The sequence below is a fragment of the Lissotriton helveticus genome, chromosome 9 (genome assembly GCF_964261635.1).
Source record: "Lissotriton helveticus chromosome 9, aLisHel1.1, whole genome shotgun sequence".
Classification (NCBI taxonomy): Eukaryota; Metazoa; Chordata; class Amphibia; order Caudata; family Salamandridae; genus Lissotriton; species Lissotriton helveticus.
Window position 1 is genome coordinate 897,997,172 of NC_136070.1, and position 19,457 is coordinate 898,016,628.

At 44.5% G+C, this 19,457-nt stretch overlaps 1 protein-coding gene across 1 annotated transcript in view; it reads left to right on the forward strand.

Moving 5' to 3' along the window:
* Positions 1-17,664, forward strand: part of TMEM91 (transmembrane protein 91) — a 42,535-nt gene extending 24,871 nt beyond the window's left edge. The window contains exons 2-3 of the mRNA XM_078662219.1: positions 2,623-2,766; positions 17,400-17,664. Of these exons, the coding sequence (XP_078518345.1) occupies positions 2,623-2,766; positions 17,400-17,558 (303 nt within the window). The 3' untranslated portion in view covers positions 17,559-17,664. The remainder of the gene's footprint in view (positions 1-2,622; positions 2,767-17,399) is intronic.
* The last annotated feature ends 1,793 nt before the right edge of the window (positions 17,665-19,457 follow it).

Sequence of the window (19,457 nt, forward strand, 5' to 3'; positions counted from 1 at the left end):
CAGAACTACCACCAACGATGATAGGACTGCTACATATACTGCCACCTCTGTGGTGCAGAATAAAATAACCCGCCTTCACCCTAAGACGAAACCCTTAATCACAATGCAACACCATCTACCCATAGGCCAATTCCATCAGACAAAGTGGACACCTGTTACCCACAATGGCACACCAATCACCAGTGCTCTCACAAATTGTACCCACAAGCAGCCCAGCCCGTTCAGATCGGAGCAGTGGGGTGATGAGACGGGGTGGGGGGTATTTCAACAGATGACGGGGAGGGAAAATTAATTATTTTCCTTCATGGTCCTCTGCCGAGTCGTCCCCCCCCCCCATCACGGCCCCACCGCTCTTAACTGCACATGCTGCTCCTGCCCACAAGGCTTTACTTCGTCCAGCAATGATCTGTATACTACCCACAAGATTACTCCTGCAATCTACAATGCTGTACCATCCACCCACAGTTTGTACCTTCTGCTGAGAATACCTTGCCTGCTACCCATGACAACTGATACCTACCGTAATGGCCCACCTACTGACACACCTGCTGCTCACAATGCAACTCTTGATGTCCACAATGCCACATCTGATACCCCCAATACCACCACTGCTGCTAGCAATTGTGTACCCGTTATCCACAATGGAACACTGACTGCCCAGAATGCCACACTGTGTCCTATGTATCAAATGTTAAATCAGCCGAAGCAATAGAACCAGCTCTCTCCATTGATAATGCCTTACTTACCTGGATATTGTTATGAAAACAAACTGTTTCTAAGAGAATAAGTTTGTGTGTGTGTGTAAGTATACTGTGGAAATACATACTTATTTTGCCTTATATTTGAGCTGTAGAAGCTGACAAAGTTTTCAGAAGACGCCCAGTCAGCGGCGGCTCCTCCGCTATGGCAGACGAGCTACGCCCCCTGCCAGCAGCTTCAAAAGTTGAAAAATGAAACAATAATAAAACAAGTTTATTATTGTTTTATTTTTCAACTTCTACATGCTTTATCCTGGAGGGCAGGCCATCGTGGGGCAGTCAGGAGAGGGAGTGGTGGGCAGCACTGCTATCAGTGCTCATGTGGGTTTGGCCGGCCGTCTCAGGCTCACCAAACACACATGCGCACTGAGCTGGCTCCAACTCAGCTGCATTGCTGGGTTGGAGACAACAGGCAGAGGCTCCCGGTCTCACTGGGAGCGCAAATCATCGACGCTCAGGCCAATCCTGAAGCTGCTCTCATGCATGAAAGCAGCTTTAGGATTGGCCGCAAGGAGGCTGCTATCCTCTGCCTGCAGTGGAGCCATTAGAGGAGCAGAAAACTGGTGATGCAGAGGGCTGCAGTCGGCAGGCAAGTTCTTTTTTTCTCTTCTTTCTTTCTAGCCCCCACCCCTGCTCTCAACCCGCCCGCCACTCATCCCTAAAACGCCCACTACTGCGAAGAGCCAGCTTGAAATGATCCTCCCAGAGAAAAAGTCTAGTCATTTGCATCAAAGCAATGTTGGCCAACCCCCTTAAGATATTTCCTTGGGTACCACACTGTAAGTACTGGTACAATCAGAGACAAATCAGCGTGACTGAATATTCCCAGGTAATAATTAGATATGCCTAACACAGCTGGAAGTTATTAGCTACAAGAAATTCGGTTTACCCTCTCAAAGTCCGAATCAGCTGGTGTAATGTAGAACATGTTGTATATGTTAGGCAATCACCCATGTAACGAAGAATTGCAGAGCCAAGCCTGGGCGATAGAGATTACTAAAACTCGCCAGAGGGAAATAGCATAAAGGTATTCCTGTTATCTAGATCTGAGGTATATTGAGATAAAATACTTCTTGCTGCTCTGAGCCATCGTAAGACTAGGAGGTGTATGAGCTCCTCCTAAATAATAGATTCCAAATCCTCATGTCAGCTGGCACATTTTCCAAATGAGGTAGGGTATTTCTCTTAAAGGATCCGTCCAGTACAGGGAAAAATATCAATTTCTTTGCTTAGTCCTGCATCACTAGCAGTCACCAACAGTAGTTGTTCTAAAATGTTCAGTTCTTGGATGTTGTAAGCTAGGATTTTGAGATCTTTTGTGACACCATTCACCAGATGACCCTTTAAATCCAGTAGAGCACCATAGCAGAGACTGATAACTTTACATGGAACATTCAAACGTGGTACGGGGTGGTGAATAAGGATGCGTACTTTGCTGATTTGCCCTTGTACTCCTGACTTTTAGTTTGTTGCTGTAAATGGGCACATCACTATCACTTCTACAAAATCCGAGAAAAGCAATTGGAAAGGAGAAATGCTGAAAGTAAGCAAAGTTGTGTTTGATGTGTACCTTTAGGAGAGCCCCCAGAAAAGTCAGAAAGTAGTAATTGTTAAATATGGAATTGTAAAGCATGCCAGAAAACAGGCTACCTTTAAATATGTGTTTCCGCGTTTATACCCAGAAATGTACACGTTTTGTATAGAGAACAGTTGGATCAGCCATTCTCTGTTTGAAAACCGAGTTTTTGTTCTGAATAAAAAGAGGAGCTCCTTAGTGTCATGAAAGAACATTGTTATGATACGTTATTGAATAACTTGTGCCTTTTTCCCTTTTTCTATGGTTCCTCGTGCCTCCGCATCCCAGAACGACTCATCGAGCGAGAGTGACACCGACAGCGAGAGCAATTTTTCTATGATAATCCCTCAGGATTACCTGGGATTGTCTGTCTTCTCCATGCTCTGCTGCTTCTGGCCCTTAGGAATTGCTGCATTTTACCTTTCCCAGAAGGTAAGTAACAATGAAATAAAAAATAATCGAGGCAATCACAGGGGTGGAGATGACTTTGAGAGAGTCCTGTTGTATCATCTTTCTGTATCCCTACAAGCGGAACCTAGGCCGGGCTCAGTGCAAGGGGTGGAAAGAGCTGTTAGGCAGGTGCCAACGAAGAATTGATCTACTTTTGTGTTGTGTTAAAACTCCTTCATCAAAGGCAGTCTCTGAGGAAGCAACACTTTCTTGAAATTGAAACGTCATCATTCAGCTTGGAGTAAGCAGTTGGATGCATCAATCGCGTCCACATCATTCCCCCAACCTATCCGCGATGTAGATGCAGCCTTAAATGGACTATCAATAGAATTAAGGGGGAAGGAAATTGGACAGTGAGAAGATTATTTACTGGCCTGTTGTGGGATTTTGACTGCAGAACATCTGTGTGACTGATAAAACTTGCATGAATGATGAATTTTTCACAACTGCTGTTGAGGCATTTACGACAATATTTGAGCAGAAGTTGCAGGACACATTGTTATTATTGTTTACAATATTTACCATTTTAGAAAACTTTCTGATGTTACCACTTTGCAGAAAGCTTTGCAGCAGGTGTCACTAGCAATTCCAACCATTTTGCCTTTTAGCACACATTATGAAACCTTTGCAAGTCCACAAAATTACTGTTTTCAATTTTACAGACTATTCCCTATAGGAACAAATTGGCTAATCTCTGCGGATAATGGGACAACCAATTTACGTCCTTTTTGCTCCCATTGTAGGATCTAAGGCCTGCAGGAGGAAATATTGTTAAACCTGGGCAGGAATAGAGATTAAACTGTGATAAATACAACAGAAAGAAACGTGAGGTGTTCAATTAATTAACACTGAACATAGAAAAAAGATGTTCACTGATGTGGACTGACCAGTAGATTCCCTCAAAAGACGGTTACTTAGGAAAACCAAGTATGTGAGGCAAGGTCACTCACATAGCGTAGGTATACTAAAAATAAACATATAGGGGCATATTACCAAGGCAGCCGAAATGAAATTATCGCCGCTTTTGCGTCCGTTTTCGGCCGCATATCGGCGATAATTTCATCGCCCTATTAGCAAGCTGTCGCTAACATCAGTTAGCGACAGCTTTTAGGTGATAGTGAGCGGTTTGGGGCCCGCTTTGAATGTCAGCGATATTTATTGCTAAAGACATGCAAAGTGGGCGTACCCAACCTGTTAGCGACTGAAAGCAGTCGCTAACATCGCTATCGTCTATTATCAACGAAGGCGTAGCGCTTACAAAATTTGCGCTAAGCGCGAATATCGCTGAAAACTAACGCCTGCTCAGACCACTTCTTAACCTGTATATCCAATGGGAGTTGGATATTCAGGTTAAGACCCAATTGGCGTTAATGCCTGAATATCGCTGGATTCCCAGCGATATTCACGCATTTCGCCGCTATCGCCGGATATTTTATCGCATTGGAGATAAACGTTGCTAATAGCACGTTATCTCTGCGATAAAATCTGGCGATGCGCGGCGATAAAAAAAAGTCGCTAAGCTTATTTAGCGATAAATATCACTAGTTGTTGATAATATTATCCCCCTTAGCTTTTAACACTCCCCCTTTCCTTTAAAGGAGTGTTATCCAGCAAGTGATATACAGAGGTTGAAAGTATGCAGATGGTCGCTGAAGAAGAGAGATTTTTGAGCTCCAATGATTTCTAGAAAAGGCTCAGATCAGCGTTATTTTAGAGAGAAAATATCTCTTTGAATGTAACTCTGCAAGACAGTCACTTTTTAAAATTGTGTCTATCAAATGGAATTGGTGAATTCCTCCTAGTACCCACGCGCTGCACACACACACACACAAATATTATTTTTAACTCAAAAAGTGCAGAGGCCCAAATATTTTCGCAGGAGCTCACAGTCGACGAATGCCAGAGTTGTGAAATACCAAGGATGACTATCTGTGATTCCAACTCATTCTTCTTTGTTCTACCACAATCCACACTTCCTGTCGAATGTTCACACTTGTGGAGTTGTTTTTTACCCCTGTTTGGCATTTCTTTCATTTACTCTGGATCAAAGTCTGTTGATGAAAAATAACTCTCTATCCATAAAAGAGTACCAGTGACCTACACACATTAAAACACACCATCACCAAACATATATGCTTAATGACTCTGCACCCAAACTACTGATGATGCTGCTCAACACAGAAAATAGATTCAGCTTTGTCATGAAATCCTTGAGCTTTGTGAAGGTACTTGAGCCCAAAAGAGCTGTGAGGCCTTACTAATGGTAATGCAGCACCATTCAAGTCTCTGTTGATAAAACATAACATGATATATTTTTTTTATTTTTTTTGTGGTTTTATGAAGTGTTAACTCGACCTAAAGGTATTGGAGCCCTTTACATGAGCATCAGTTACGTTACACAAGGACACGTTCATTTTTGGTAGATTAAGTGATTTGCCCAGAATAACAGAATGTTGTGCCAACTCCGAGGCTCGAACCTGGTTCCCCAGCTCCAAAGTCAGCAGCTCTGGCAAACTATCACAATGGATCGGTGGTTTATTTGTCTGCTAATAATATCTCGCATATTCTGAAGGTCATGTGTTTCAAGCAAGATCAGCAGCCTATCACCTTCTGAGGTCAATGAACTGTGTACCATTACATTTTCTCAAAAATTTACCTCGTATTTAACTCGTTGCGTGCTGCCTTCGGCCGTTGGCCATCGCGACCACTACCATCGTAGTGCTGCACACGTCCAATGGCCGACGCGGCCCCGCCCGCGCAAGGAAACGCCCGCACCGCGGCAGAATTACCGCCGCGGTTAACGGGTTAAAGTATTAAAAAAAAATACAAACATGACAGCACTGAGAGCCATGTAAAAAGAACAAGTTAATATTAACTGCAGATCTAGTCAACAATGTTGACTTGGATTTGAGATCAATTATATGTCATTATTTTATTTCATGTATTAACTGTTTAAGAGAGCCCAGTCTGGAGAAAAAGTTTAAGGAAGAGAAAGGTGGGGAGTTTACGTCATTGCCTCATTTATTCATACTAGACTCTGGCCTAAATTTACTAACACTTTGCACCAGGTTTGTGTTTCTTTAGTATCGCAAATCCAACACAAGGGACCAGGTGTACCCCTTTCTCACTCAGAGCCGTGCAGCAGCCCCAAATGCTGCACTGCATGAAAAGGAGAGAGGAGGAGAGCACCAAATTTACTGAAATGTGGCACTCTCATCCCCTTTCCTTAGCGCCGGCGCTGAAATCAGCTGCCGTGCACTACGGAGATGCCTTTGCGCCATGGTGCAAGTGTGTCTCCGTGACACGAGCATAGCTTTTGTACTGGAAGGGTACTTAAACCATTTTCCCTCTCTGTATGTGTGCTGTTCAGTGCAGCAAAAGTACAAAGTCAAAAAGGAAGGAGAAATTAAAGCATTTCTTCTTCCTTGCGCCTACTTCAAAAGGGCGCAGTTTTCTGACGCTAAACCCGGTCTACTTTATTTAGTAAATTGGGTTTTGCATCGGAAACCTTGGGTGGTTGCATGGGAACACCCATGCTCCACCCATGGTAAGCACTAAGTAATGCAAAGCAATGCTATATGCTGATTTTCATTACTTTCACATTATTTCCAGTGCTAAACAAGTTTAGTGCTGGAAAGTTAATTGAAAAAAGAAGATTTTGTACCAATCTGCATCACTTTTGTGGTGCAAACACGGTGTAAAATCTTAGTAAATCCCCCCAAAAGTGTTTTGCTGGGATTTACCATCTCAAACAGTTACCAAGGTAACACAAAGTTGTGCTATACTCAGCTTTGCATTACTAAAAACGTTGCTCTTTTAGTCTATGATTGGTGTGCATTTTTCTTTTTCTGAAGCTAGCGCCGGGACACTTTTGAGTAGCTGTGCGCTGTATAAATTAAATATAACATAACATAACTTTTCATCATGGGGATGTTCCATGGTTCACATATGGACGTTCCTATGCAACCACTTATGGGTTTTAATGCCAAAACCCTATCTACAAACAATCATAGATAGGGATTTGCCCCAAAACCATATGCCTCCTCAAGACAGTTATAAAGAGAAGAAATGTTTTTGTTTTTCCTTCTTTTTCCTACTTTTAATGTGTGCTGCATTGTACAGCACACGTACAAAGCAGAAAAAGGTTAACCCCTCCCCTGCTGGTGACGGAACCACTCCGTCATCAGCTGCGGTCGCGCTGTGCTGATGACGGAGCGGTTCCGTCACGGCCCGCTCGGCACGCCTGCGCGGCGCGGATTCCGCGTCTGCGCTGAGCGTTCCATTGAGCGGGCGGGGCCGTGACTGAACCGCTCCGTCATCAGCACAGCGCAACTGCGGCTGGTGACGGAGCAGTTCTGTCACCAGCATGTGCCCGCCGCGCGGCCGCCCCGCCCCCTTAACACTGCGGCGGAATAGCCGCCGCAGTGAAGGGGTTAAAGGATAGTTTTAATACTGGAAGGGCTCTCTTCCAGTACAAAATCTGTTCCTTACAGAATGCACGCACCCTTGCACTATGGTGCGAAGGTCTGTGCATTGTCACATGGCCATCTAAAGTGCACCAGGCAGGGAGAGAGAAAAATAGCACCACATTTAGCAGACAAGATACTGTTCTGCTCTCTTCCTTTCAAACAAAGCAGCACAGCTACTTTAGTTGCTGCACTCTGCTGCGTGAATTTTTCGACATCTAAGTCTGAATTTACATTATTTATTTTTGTGCAATGTTAGAGAGATTTGGCATAGTTGTGAATAATTGAAGACCAAAACGAATCAGGGAGATTTCTATGCAAACACGGAGATGTAATAAAAATAATACAAAGCATACTTGTGTATAGCGCTTCATGCTCCGTTTCTAAACACTCTAGATAATGCCTGTCATAATTGCCCAATTTAACGATTGTCATTTGGACACTATAGATTTTGGTGAAATATTTCATTACTAAGTGAACGGCGGCCTTTCCCCAAGGGGGGGCACTCACACATGTCTATGACCTGTCCTTTCTCCAGAGGCATGCCACGGACATGTGAAAGACATGCCCAGTCAGAAATGACAGCCATGTGCTACTTGGAAAAGAGCATCGTTGGCCATAAATAGAGGCTAACTGGTGACAACAATAAAAATAACTTCATAATAATAATGACTCGCTTTTATAGGGCACTTCTTACCGCACTTTTGCAGTCTCCAACCTCAGTAATTAACGTGTCAATATTACTCAGTTTAACGTATCATACAAGCATCAGTGATGCAAAAATACAACGGGTTTGCACTAATTGCAAATCACATTTGGTAATAGACTATTTCCCATGCTTCCCATGTGTGTTTTGACAACACTATACGATCTATCTTCAGGAGTCTAGCTATCAATGGCGCAGAAGGTGCAGTGGCACCGGGTCCAGAGCTTGAAAGGTCCACTGAACTGATTATTACAGTATTTAGCTGCCAACCAGTGACCGCCCTGTGCTCCACAGAAGCAGCCGCTCCTCACGCTGCTCCCTGCCCTGCCCCGATAGTGGTATCGTTGCGCTTTTTTACACTGCTCCTGCATTTATCTATGCGCCTGAATGCAATTGTATCGTAGCGCTTTTCCTGAATGCAATTGTATCGTAGCGCTTTACCATTGAGCTGCGCTTTCATCGTTTACTCGATTGTACTTTGCTGCCATACCTGCGCGTGTAATTTGTGCCTGTGTGCTTAATTATTGCCTCTGCATAGCGTTTTGGGGTCACAGTATAGCCGTGTTTGGCTGTTGACTCGCTGCCATTTTGTTGTTGATGATTGTGCCTCCCAGCCCGGCCCTCCACCTAGATCCCGCCTCCCAGCTGCCCCTCCCTCGCCCCACCCCCCTCCACTATCCACTTATGACAGATGCATTTGCGCGCAGCGTTCACGGGCAGCGGTCGCGCCCGATGCGCGCCAAAGGTAAGCCCGTCTACGCCCGTCCGCGCCTGGACTGCACCCAGCGCCGGACCCCCTGGCCCCCGCAAACCGCACTACTCCCACATAACGTATGACGCCGCCACCCTCCTAGCCCTTAACCCCGGACGCACACCACAATGCTACAAAGCTGTCCCAGGACGTACCCACGGTGCCTTCGCCTTCGCCTGCCACTCCTGCAAGCTCGCCTGCATCAAGACCCACACCAAATCCACTAACTCCAAACACAGCTCCGACTCTAACCACCTGAAGTGCATCCTGCTGAACACCCGATCGGTCCACAAACACGCCACTGATCTCCGGGACCTACTCGACACTGCTTCACCGGACATCGCCTTCCTTACAGAAACCTGGATGAACGCATCATCAGCACCCGACATCGCCATTGCCATCCCGGACGCTTACAAGATCATCCGAAAATACCGCACCAACCAAACAGGAGGAGGCATCGCCATCATCCATAAGAACACCATCAGAATCACGACCAGCTTCGACGATAACCTTACAACCGCCGAACACCTCCACTTCCAGATCCACACCGACCCCAGGACCACACTTAGAGGCACCCTCATCTATAGACCACCAGGAACCCGCACACAATTCAGCGAAGACATCACTGACTTCATCAGCCCACACGCCATCACCTCCGAGAACTACATTCTACTGGGAGACCTCAACTTCCACCTGGAAAAGAAAAACGACATCAACACCACCACCCTTCTGGACAACCTGGCCAATCTCGGACTCAAACAACTCGTTGACACCCCCACCCATGTAGCCGGACATACGCTCGACCCAATCTTCACCTCCAGCAAGCACATCTCCTTCGATCACACCACAGCTCTCCATTGGATGGACCACAGCTGTGTTCACTTCAGCTACAAAACTACCTCAACCCACAACCCCCCACAACCTATTCCGCAAAGAAACTGGAACAAAATCACCACTGACCAACTCCTCACATCGCTCAAACAAAACCCTCCCACCCTCTCATCGGACCCAAACCAAGCTGCCACCAAACTCAAACAATGGATCACTCTCAGCGTTGACGAATTAGCACCCTTGAAAAACCACCAAACCAAACAGGGTAGCAAAAAGGCCCCCTGGTTCAACGATGACCTTAAGAAATTCAAGAAACTATGCCGTACTCTCGAGAAAACATGGAGAAAAAACCCAACCACTGACAACCTGACCACCTTCAAGACAGCCACCCGCAAACACCACCAATTGATCCGATCCACCAAGAAATCAGCATTCAAGGATCGACTCGACAACAACGCCCATAACAGCAAGGAACTATTCAACATCGTCAAAGAATTTACCAACCCCACCGCAGCCTCAAATGACATTACTCCCTCCCAAGACCTCTGCGATTCATTATCCTCCTTCTTCTACAACAAAATAGCCGACATACATAACAGCTTTGAGAACATTTCCAATGAACAGCCCACTCCTCCCACCTCCGAACCTAAACCGCCCTGTAACAACCTTAGCACCTGGAACCCAATCACCACTGAAGACACCATCCGCCTAATGAACTCCATCCATTCAGGTTCGCCAACCGACCCCTGTCCCCACCACATCTTCAACAAAGCAGACTCCATCATCGCACCCCATCTTCGTGATGTCATCAACTGCTCCTTCAACTCCGCTACCTTCCCAGAAAGCTGGAAACACGCCGAACTCAGCGCCCTCCAGAAGAAACCCACAGCAGACCCCTCTGAACTTAAGAACTACCGCCCCATCTCCCTCCTCCCATTCCCTGCCAAAGTCATTGAGAAAGCCGTCAATAGCCAGCTCGCCGCCTTCCTTGAATCCAACAACTCCCTCGACACCTCACAATCCGGCTTCCGAGCCAAACACAGCACCGAAACCGCCCTCATTGCAGCAACAGACGACATCCGAATGCTTCTGGACAACGGAGAAACAGTTGCCCTCATCCTACTCGACCTCTCCGCCGCCTTCGACACAGTCTGCCATAGCACCCTCATACAACGCCTCAGCAACATCGGCATACAAGGAAAAGCCTTGGACTGGATCATCTCGTTCCTCGCCGGAAGAACCCAGAGAGTCCGACTCCCCCCATTCAGATCAGCGGCCACCGAAGTCATCTGCGGAGTACCACAAGGATCATCTCTCAGTCCCACCCTCTTCAACTTTTACATGAGTCCCCTCGCATCCATCGCACGACAACACAACCTTAACATCATCTCTTACGCTGACGACACCCAGCTGATCCTCTCCCTCACCAAAGACCCTAACACCGCCAAAACCAATCTTCACGAAGGCATGAAAGAAGTAGCCCAATGGATGAAAAACAGCCGCCTAAAACTCAACTCAGACAAAACGGAAGTCCTCATCCTAGGATCATCCCCCTCTGCCTGGGACGACTCATGGTGGCCATCGGCCCTGGGCACGGCACCCATACCCACAGACCACGCACGTAACCTAGGCTTCATCCTAGACTCCTCCCTCTCGATGACCAGACAAGCCAACGCCGTCTCATCCTCTTGCTTCAACATACTTCGTATGCTCAAGAAAATCTTTCGTTGGATCCCCACCGAAACAAGAAAGACTGTCACCCACGCACTGGTCACTAGTCGACTGGACTATGGAAACACCCTCTACGCCGGAACCACAGCCAAATTACAGAAAAAACTCCAACGCATCCAAAACGCATCAGCCAGACTCATATTGGACATCCCTCGCCAAGCTCACATTACCGGTCACCTGAAAGACCTCCACTGGCTTTCCGTCAACAAGAGAATAACGTTCCGTCTCCTCACCCACGCACACAAGGCCCTTTACAAACTAGGACCCGAATGCCTCAACACACGACTGTCCTTCTACACACCCACCCGCCAACTAAGATCTTCCAATCAAGCCCTCGCTGCATTTCCGCGCATCCACAGATCGACCATAGGAGGAAGATCCTTCTCCTACTTGGCGGCCAAGACTTGGAATACTCTCCCCACTCACCTCCGCCTTGTACAGAACCACCTCTCCTTCAGAAAGCAACTTAAAACCTGGCTATTCGATAAATAACGCACCCCCTCCCCCAAGCGCCTTGAGACCCTCTGGGTGAGTAATGCGCTATACAAATTCCTGAACTTGAACTTGAACTTGAACCAGAAATAAGGGGGGCATTTTTTCCTTTTTTGCACAAGGACCCAGGGCCCCCTTGCTATATCGATGCCAGTGTTTGCAGCAGCCAGGATTTAATGCTGCTCAGTACTTAATTTGAGCCTGTGATTTCCGTTGCTCACCACTGGCACTTTTAATGAGCAGTTAAGGACACATTTATGGTAGGAGATGAAGTAATTTGCCCAGAAAGACAGGATGTTGAGCCAACGCCGAGACTCAAACCTGGTTCCCCAGATTCAAAGCCATCAGCTCTGGCCATTAATTAACATCCTCTCCCAACTTTCATGGGTTTACGGACACATTGCTATAATGTCTTCCAAGCTCCTTTTCTACTATACTATAAGTTTTGGTCATTCTTTTATAATACGTCATTCAGCCCTCAAATCTTTTGTTATCACCATAATACCCTCTGGCCACAAGTCAAACTTACAAGCCACGTGAACTATGGGATCCGTCTACCCTGATCACAAAATTTGGCCAGGCCTGCCCTACCCTTAAAGCCTGCTGTTTAGCAGCAAAATCTCCAAACACCAAATGCATGAGTGCATTTTGGCATTAAAATAACATCTTGTTTGGACAATCAGACAAAAACATTGGCCCAGGTTTAAAGCAAAATTAGCAACTGCTTGCAATTGGAAACTGCTTTGTTATCAGAGTAGGTTGTCATAAAGTAGCGTTCAGAAATGGGGCTAATTATTAACTTTATCCAACTCCCAACTTACCTAACAGGGTCCAAAGTTTGTTTAAATTGTCTGTAATTCAACTATTGTGTTAAGTATGTCAATATTAAACTGTAAAATTATAACAAAAATGGTTGGGGAAGCAGACAGAGAGGGGGGTACATTCTCAGACTGTGTTGTGCTACAGAACCGGTTTGGTTCACTTCTCTGTAAAGTGATGTGCTCAGGCTCCCATCTAGACACAGCCTTTTTGCAAAGTGATGCTTTTTACAGCAGGAAGCACTGGGTCTGGCTTCAAAAAGAGTGCCCACAACAAGGGCACTATGAAGTGTAAGAAATATGTGCCTGGTTGTCATTCAGCCTTACTGAAGAGGAAATTAGGGACAAATAAAAGGACAAGCCTCACCTAAAGACTTCTTCATGTTCCTCACTAGTCTGACGCCTCGCCCCTCACCCCACGATCAACCAAAATGGCAGTGGTCGGGTAGAACTAATCAGCAGCCATTTGCTAACAAAAGTTCTTGTGAAACTTCTAAAGGTAGCCTTGTCTCCATTCTCTTCACTTCAGTGTCTGGGTCTCCATCCTTCAGCCACAAGAATGGATTCAATGTACTTCTACTGTCTGGGGTTAATATCCTCACCTCTATCCTTTGTTATGCTTGATCAGATGCATCATAAATCGACCCTTATTTGCTTTTGTAATTGATGCTGTGACTTAGAACGTAAGGATGAACATCAGAAGCCACACACCCCAGCATCTACAGAGTCTCAATTACTTGTTTGCATTATTTACCTGGCATACCCTCTCACATTCTTATGATCTTGATGTTACTGATGTTTGTTTTAGTACAGTCTAAAGCACTCAATATTTCCCTATACACTTCCAACCCCTGAGCTGGTCATTTGTCCTTGCTGAAGTGGTGATCTAGCAGTAGCATTAGAAAGCCTAATATTGCACTATATATTTTCTACAGTTTTATATCCTCACATTGCTTATGGGTTCAAAAAGCCTCTTCTATGTTCCCAAATACAGCACGAAAAATTGCCCTTGACCTAAATCTTCAGATTGTTGGCTCTCCTTTTTTATTTTGAATTACCCTCTCCTTACATTCCATCCTCTGTATGCCTCCTTTCCCGGAGTATAGTCTAGTCGAACATACGTGTAGCTCTGCCTTAATTTCTATCATTGCATTTCTGCAAATGTCTCATCATTTCAACTATTACAACCTCTCCTTCTTAGAAAGCCAAATCCCTGCATCCTAACAATACCATATCTCATTTAGCTCATCGACTAATCCCGCCAGTCATCTGCATGAACTCACATAACCCTTCCCACTTACAGGTACATGCATGGAATAGATCCCTTGAGAGAAAAAGGCTAGTCCCGATAACCAACAGTTACCAAATAGTACTATATGAACCACTAACCTTGGTTTCTGAAGCAGAGTGCTTCCCAGCTTGAAATGCTTCACTGCCTTGTCTGGGAGTAGTAAGCCCCATAAAAATGACACATCTAACTCAGTTTAATTGTATCTACCACAAAGAAGTTGGAATGGTTTTCTTGAGAGCACAATGCTAATATCATTCAACAATAATAACCACTAACCTAGTGTTCCTGAGCTGCGTGCTGCCTGCCATAAAGCATTTCAATGCCTTGTCAGGGGTAGTAAGTGCTATATAAATGCAATTACCATACAATAAAATGCATACTTATACACCTATGTTGCATTGCCGCTTGCTTTACTATTTACAGTGGTCATATACATGCAGCCCCATTGTCATGCCAGACTGCTCATCCTATGCTTGTTAGGAATCCCTAAAAAGGGGTTGAGGAGTGAGGGGTGTTGCAAGCATAAATTCCCCATTTAGATCAGACCCTACATTTTCACGTCAAAGAGTCCTCAATATTGCACTTTTAGGGGTTAATGGAGTTGTGAGTAATCCAGACAAAAAAAATAGTTTTTTTTCTGGAGCAAGGGCTAAATGCATTGAGAATCTGATGGTGGGATTTCCTTCACTCTAGGGATAGGCATAGCGCTATGATGCAGCTCACACAATCAATCCGCGATACACAGAGGGGTAATGGACAAGTCCCATAGCAAGTGCTTGTGTTTAACTTTCAATGAGAGCTTGGTCACCAATGAAGGTCAGTGGAGAGCTGTGGAGTGTTGCAGTGGTTCTGCCTGAGCTGGCAACCTCAGAGATATGCCAACCACGCCACTTGAAAGTGTCATCTTGTGCAGCAGAGCTCCTCCAAAGCCCTGGGCCCAGCTTATTAAATTCCAGTAATGTTCTTGAACGAGCACCTTGGCACATGCTGAGAGGAATACTGATTAGAGGTGCTAAAAGCCTTTTGATGTTTAACACTGGGAAAGCAGGCAGAGGGCACGATGAGGAGATAGTGAGGGGGAAGCGAAGGCAGGCAGGAGATTGTTGGGACAAAGAAAAAATGGGGCGAGAGGGGTGAAGATTGGAAGGGCAGTGAGAAGGTAGGCAGGCAAGGGTGAAAGAAGAAAGGCAGGAGAAGATAGGGATGATAGGAAAAGGACCCGGAGAAAATGGACAGGGACGATGATGAAAAAGGAATGTTGCTGCAAAAATAATGACAACTCAAATATCATGGTTGTACATTTATATTATTAAGTATCATTTTTCTATTCGTACATTTCATCTTCATCCTTGTAGATATACATGTACGTCATCAAGGTACATACATGTGGAGTCAAGTGCAGTAAACATTTATGCACTTATCTATACTTTCCTTGATGATATTTTGGTTGTTGATAATTATTTTGGTGATAAATACTTTCCATATAAAAAGTTTTGTAACACAATATAGAAAATTCAACATTATATTCCAATACAATACCTGACACTGTAATATAGGAGGTAAACATCCTTTACAACGCAACTTTTACCATGCAGTGCCTTTACGACGCAACTTTTACAACGCAAACTATTACAACGCATAGCGCTGGGGGGCGCTCTAGGATAGGGAATAGGTTTAATGTACTATCCAACACCTTCCCTACTATCCACGGGGACTGGAGTTGGAATAGTAAATTAAACTATTCACTATCCAGCGCCTAAAAGCACTATGCGTTGTAAAGGTGTGCGTTGTAAAACTTGCGAAGTAAAGGTAGGCGTTGTAAAAGTATGCGTGGTAACGTCATACATCCATATAGGAAGGTTGAAAGAGGATACTTGGGGCCTCATTTAAAGTTTGGCATACTCTGTCACAAAACATACTTGATAGCCCCTCCACTTATTGCAAGTGCAGTATAGTGTATGGTGCTTTCAATGCAGTAGATGGGGTATCCATCACAGTTGCGACGGAGTATCCCATCGGCCAAACTCTAAATCAAGCCCTAAGTGCGAAGAGAGCAAGGCGATTGATAATGGATAGGATATGCGGGATAGGCGCACACCTAGTCCAAGAAAATTACAGGAAAAGAAGCAAGAATATGCAGTGGGAACAAAGAGAGAGGAGATGGTCAGCCAGAGAGACCGCTCATTAACTGCATAAAGACAACAGAGGGCATGAGAAGCAAGCAAACTCAATATTAACGAAGGCATTTTGTGGTAAATCTCTTCGTATAAACTATCACGATCAAAAATGAAAATGGTATTCAATAACATATACTATAATCAATTCCCAGGTCAGATGTTGATCAGTTTTGAAATTAGCAATTTTAAATCTTATAGCAAAAGGCAATTAACAGCATTAGACAGCCTTTGCAATATGACAGGCATATCTATTGAGAGGTGTCCTCTGTGGGCTCATATAGTTTTTCTCCAAAGCTTGTTACCCACATTAAAGCACTGCCCTATCCCATTGTGTAGTTTTCTTTGTAAGCAGATGTTCCATGTGTTCAGTTGTCATGCAGTTCGGTCGTCTCAGTATGCCCGAATATGAACCCTCCTCCCCCTGGGCAGCCGCACCCTTTAAGTGGCTATAGGATATCTTCAGGGTGTATGCCCAATCTTGGGATTTTTTGCCTGGTATAACTTCTTGTAGGTAAAATATAAATTGAGGAAATGTAGTATGGATATTCAGGGAAAAGTCAGTTTTGGTGCCTCCGGTGGGCATGCATGCGATGTGGATAGAATGCTTCTGTACTGCAGCTCGACTCTGGGGAGGGTTTTGCTCGTATGCGGAATTTAATTGTGAATGGTTTTTATTAACTGAAATAAATTTACTTTAGTTACTTACTTTACCCTTTAAGTGTCCATTCAAAGGACGCCACCTCAATGAGCAGTGATCTCCATTAAACAGCAGAACTACCTAATCGATAATGTCCATTAAATAGCTGTAAAAATTGGTTAATTGTCTCCAATAAGCAGATGTACCACTATGGGAGTCATCTCCCAAATAAACGCCATTTTCACTTTCCATGGCAGGCATTTCCACTCAACAGTCATTTCCCCAAGTTTTAGTTGGCCCCTAGAAATGCCATTCCCATTGAGTAGCCTTCGTGAGTTAGCAGTTGCCCCCGTTAGCATTCATGCCTATGAAATGGCTATTTGTTGATTTATCAGCCCAATGTCCTCCCCAGGCATTTCCATTGAGAAGCTATCAGAAGTTTTTTAAAGGTTTTTTTAAAATTATTAAGGTGAACTGAGGAGTTAATCTGGATGATTGTTTGTTAGAGATGTTTAATAAGTATTGTAATTTTATGTGAAGCTGGATATCTTCCAACTGTATTGCATGCATAAAAGTATATTTCAGAAAATTAAAAATTAAAAAAAGCTATTTTCATTAGTTCTGAATCACCCTTAGCAGTCATCCCCTTAGTTGTTTCCAGACTTCAGAAGTTTTCCCCCCTTAATCTTCTTTTTATCCTGTTTTCTTTCCACAGACCAACAAGGCATCAGCAAAGGGTGACTACCATGGTGCCAGCACAGCATCACGCCAGACTTTCTTCATGGCTGTCCTATCCATTGTCTTGGGCACCTGCACATACATTGGCGCTATTGTGGCACTCATCGCTTACCTGTCCAATAAGGTGCCCACCTAACAGAGATTGGCAAGGAGAAGAACACTTGTTAGGACATGTGTGCTGCAACTGCAGAGGCCTCGCCCTCCAGGCGTGCTTTTTGCTTTCTCAAGAGACCGGCATTGAGCATGGGACTCGTGGCGCTCGCTCACAGAGGGGGTGAAAGCTAAAAACTTGAGACGAAGGGGGAAGCAGCCAGTGCAATGCAGAAAGTTTCAATGGTACTGGTTGGTCACTTCAGAGCGATGAAGCGCAGTCACAGGAAGTGACATCAGTATGAATCGAGAATGGGTGCTTAGAAGTGCCTGTGGATTCATGACTGAAGAAAACACAGGTGCTTCTGCAAATTTACCCACACATGTTTCCGCATGTGACCCTTCAACGTTCTTTTCAACTCTTTGTAACAAAGTTCTGCCTTCATTCTCTTACTTGCCTACTGCCTCTTGTCCTGCACCATACATGAGCTTTAAAAGCTCAGAACCAGTACAACTGTCCACGAGTGACGACTGCCTGATGCAATTGCACCATCACGCTCCCAGCTGCATCCATGGTCTGGCTTCCTTGTTCTCCTTAAAAGTTCCTCACTGAATGTCTGGCAGGACTGCACCATTATACTCTCCCCAGATGTGCCCCAGGGCAGTTCTGAACTAATTCTGCTGGCAGACCCACCCGCCTACAGCGTCAATACACCTTGCATGGCCAGGACGAGTTTATTCCCCTGCTGTTATCACAGCCAGTGAGATGTTGTGCCTGCTCTGAACAGTGTTTGATCTGAAAAAACATTTGCTCCATTGGTAAAAGGAGATAATCGTTGGCCTGGAATACCACATTTCCAAAGATCTCTTAATAAACCTTTTCCAAAAGGAATTGGGATTTTTAGTGACAAGTTAAACCCTATTCGGAATGTATTGAATGAGATGGGCAGGGGGGCTGAGACAGGAGGACTACCGTTCGCATACCGGTGGCAGCCATCTTGCTCACGGCAATCTATGATCCATAGCAAAAGAAGGGAATGTGTGCTCTAAAGTCTAAATTGTCCATTGTGGAAGAAGAAGGTCTGGGATTTCACCTAACTTGTTATTCAGAATTATGCGGTCAAATTCCCTGGAGCAGTTGTTAGTAGACGGATTCCATGGTCTTCTTCTGCCTCCCGCTCCAAAACTGGGAGCACTCAGAAAAGAGCTAAACATTATAAAGTAACACCACATAAATTACCGGACTTTACCCCAGTGGCCTGGAAGGAGATAAATGAATGAAACAAGTTACATTGAGCTAAATCAATGGGTTTCGCGTGGTTGTAATTTCTTTTTCTCTGAAATGTCTTACATGTTTTCCCAACTTTACATTTTTTGTGAACTTCACAGAGTTTGTGACATTTAAAAAAATAAATAACATGATGCGTCTTCCAATTAAAATATGTTTGTGTGAAGAAAAAAAACAATGAAAAAGTAATTAACTAACGAAATGTCATACAAAAAAGTATATGTGGGAATATTATCTAGAGAAAACTTTTTGAATGTAGAAATATTATGCTGGTGGCATAGGTGGGTGAAGTTGGTGAACACCAGTAGACCTGTGCCAAACTTGAGGTATTCCAAGTTTACTGAACCTGGATGTAAAGTTCAAAATGTAGAGGCATATTATCAAGAACAGCGTTAAAATTATCACCGCTTTAGCTGAAGGAAACTGCTGCTAAATCGGCGATAATGAGCTTGATAATATGACCTTGTGAATTCCCATAGAAGCCCAGGTTTTGGTGTGAACCTAGGCTTCTATGGGAATTCACAAGGGCATGTTATCAAGCCCATTATCGCCGCTTAAGCGGCAGTTTCCTGCTGCTAAAACAGCGATAATTTTAATGCCATTCTTGATAATATGCCCTTAAGTTATTTCACTAGGAGTGGAATTTATGTAGTAATC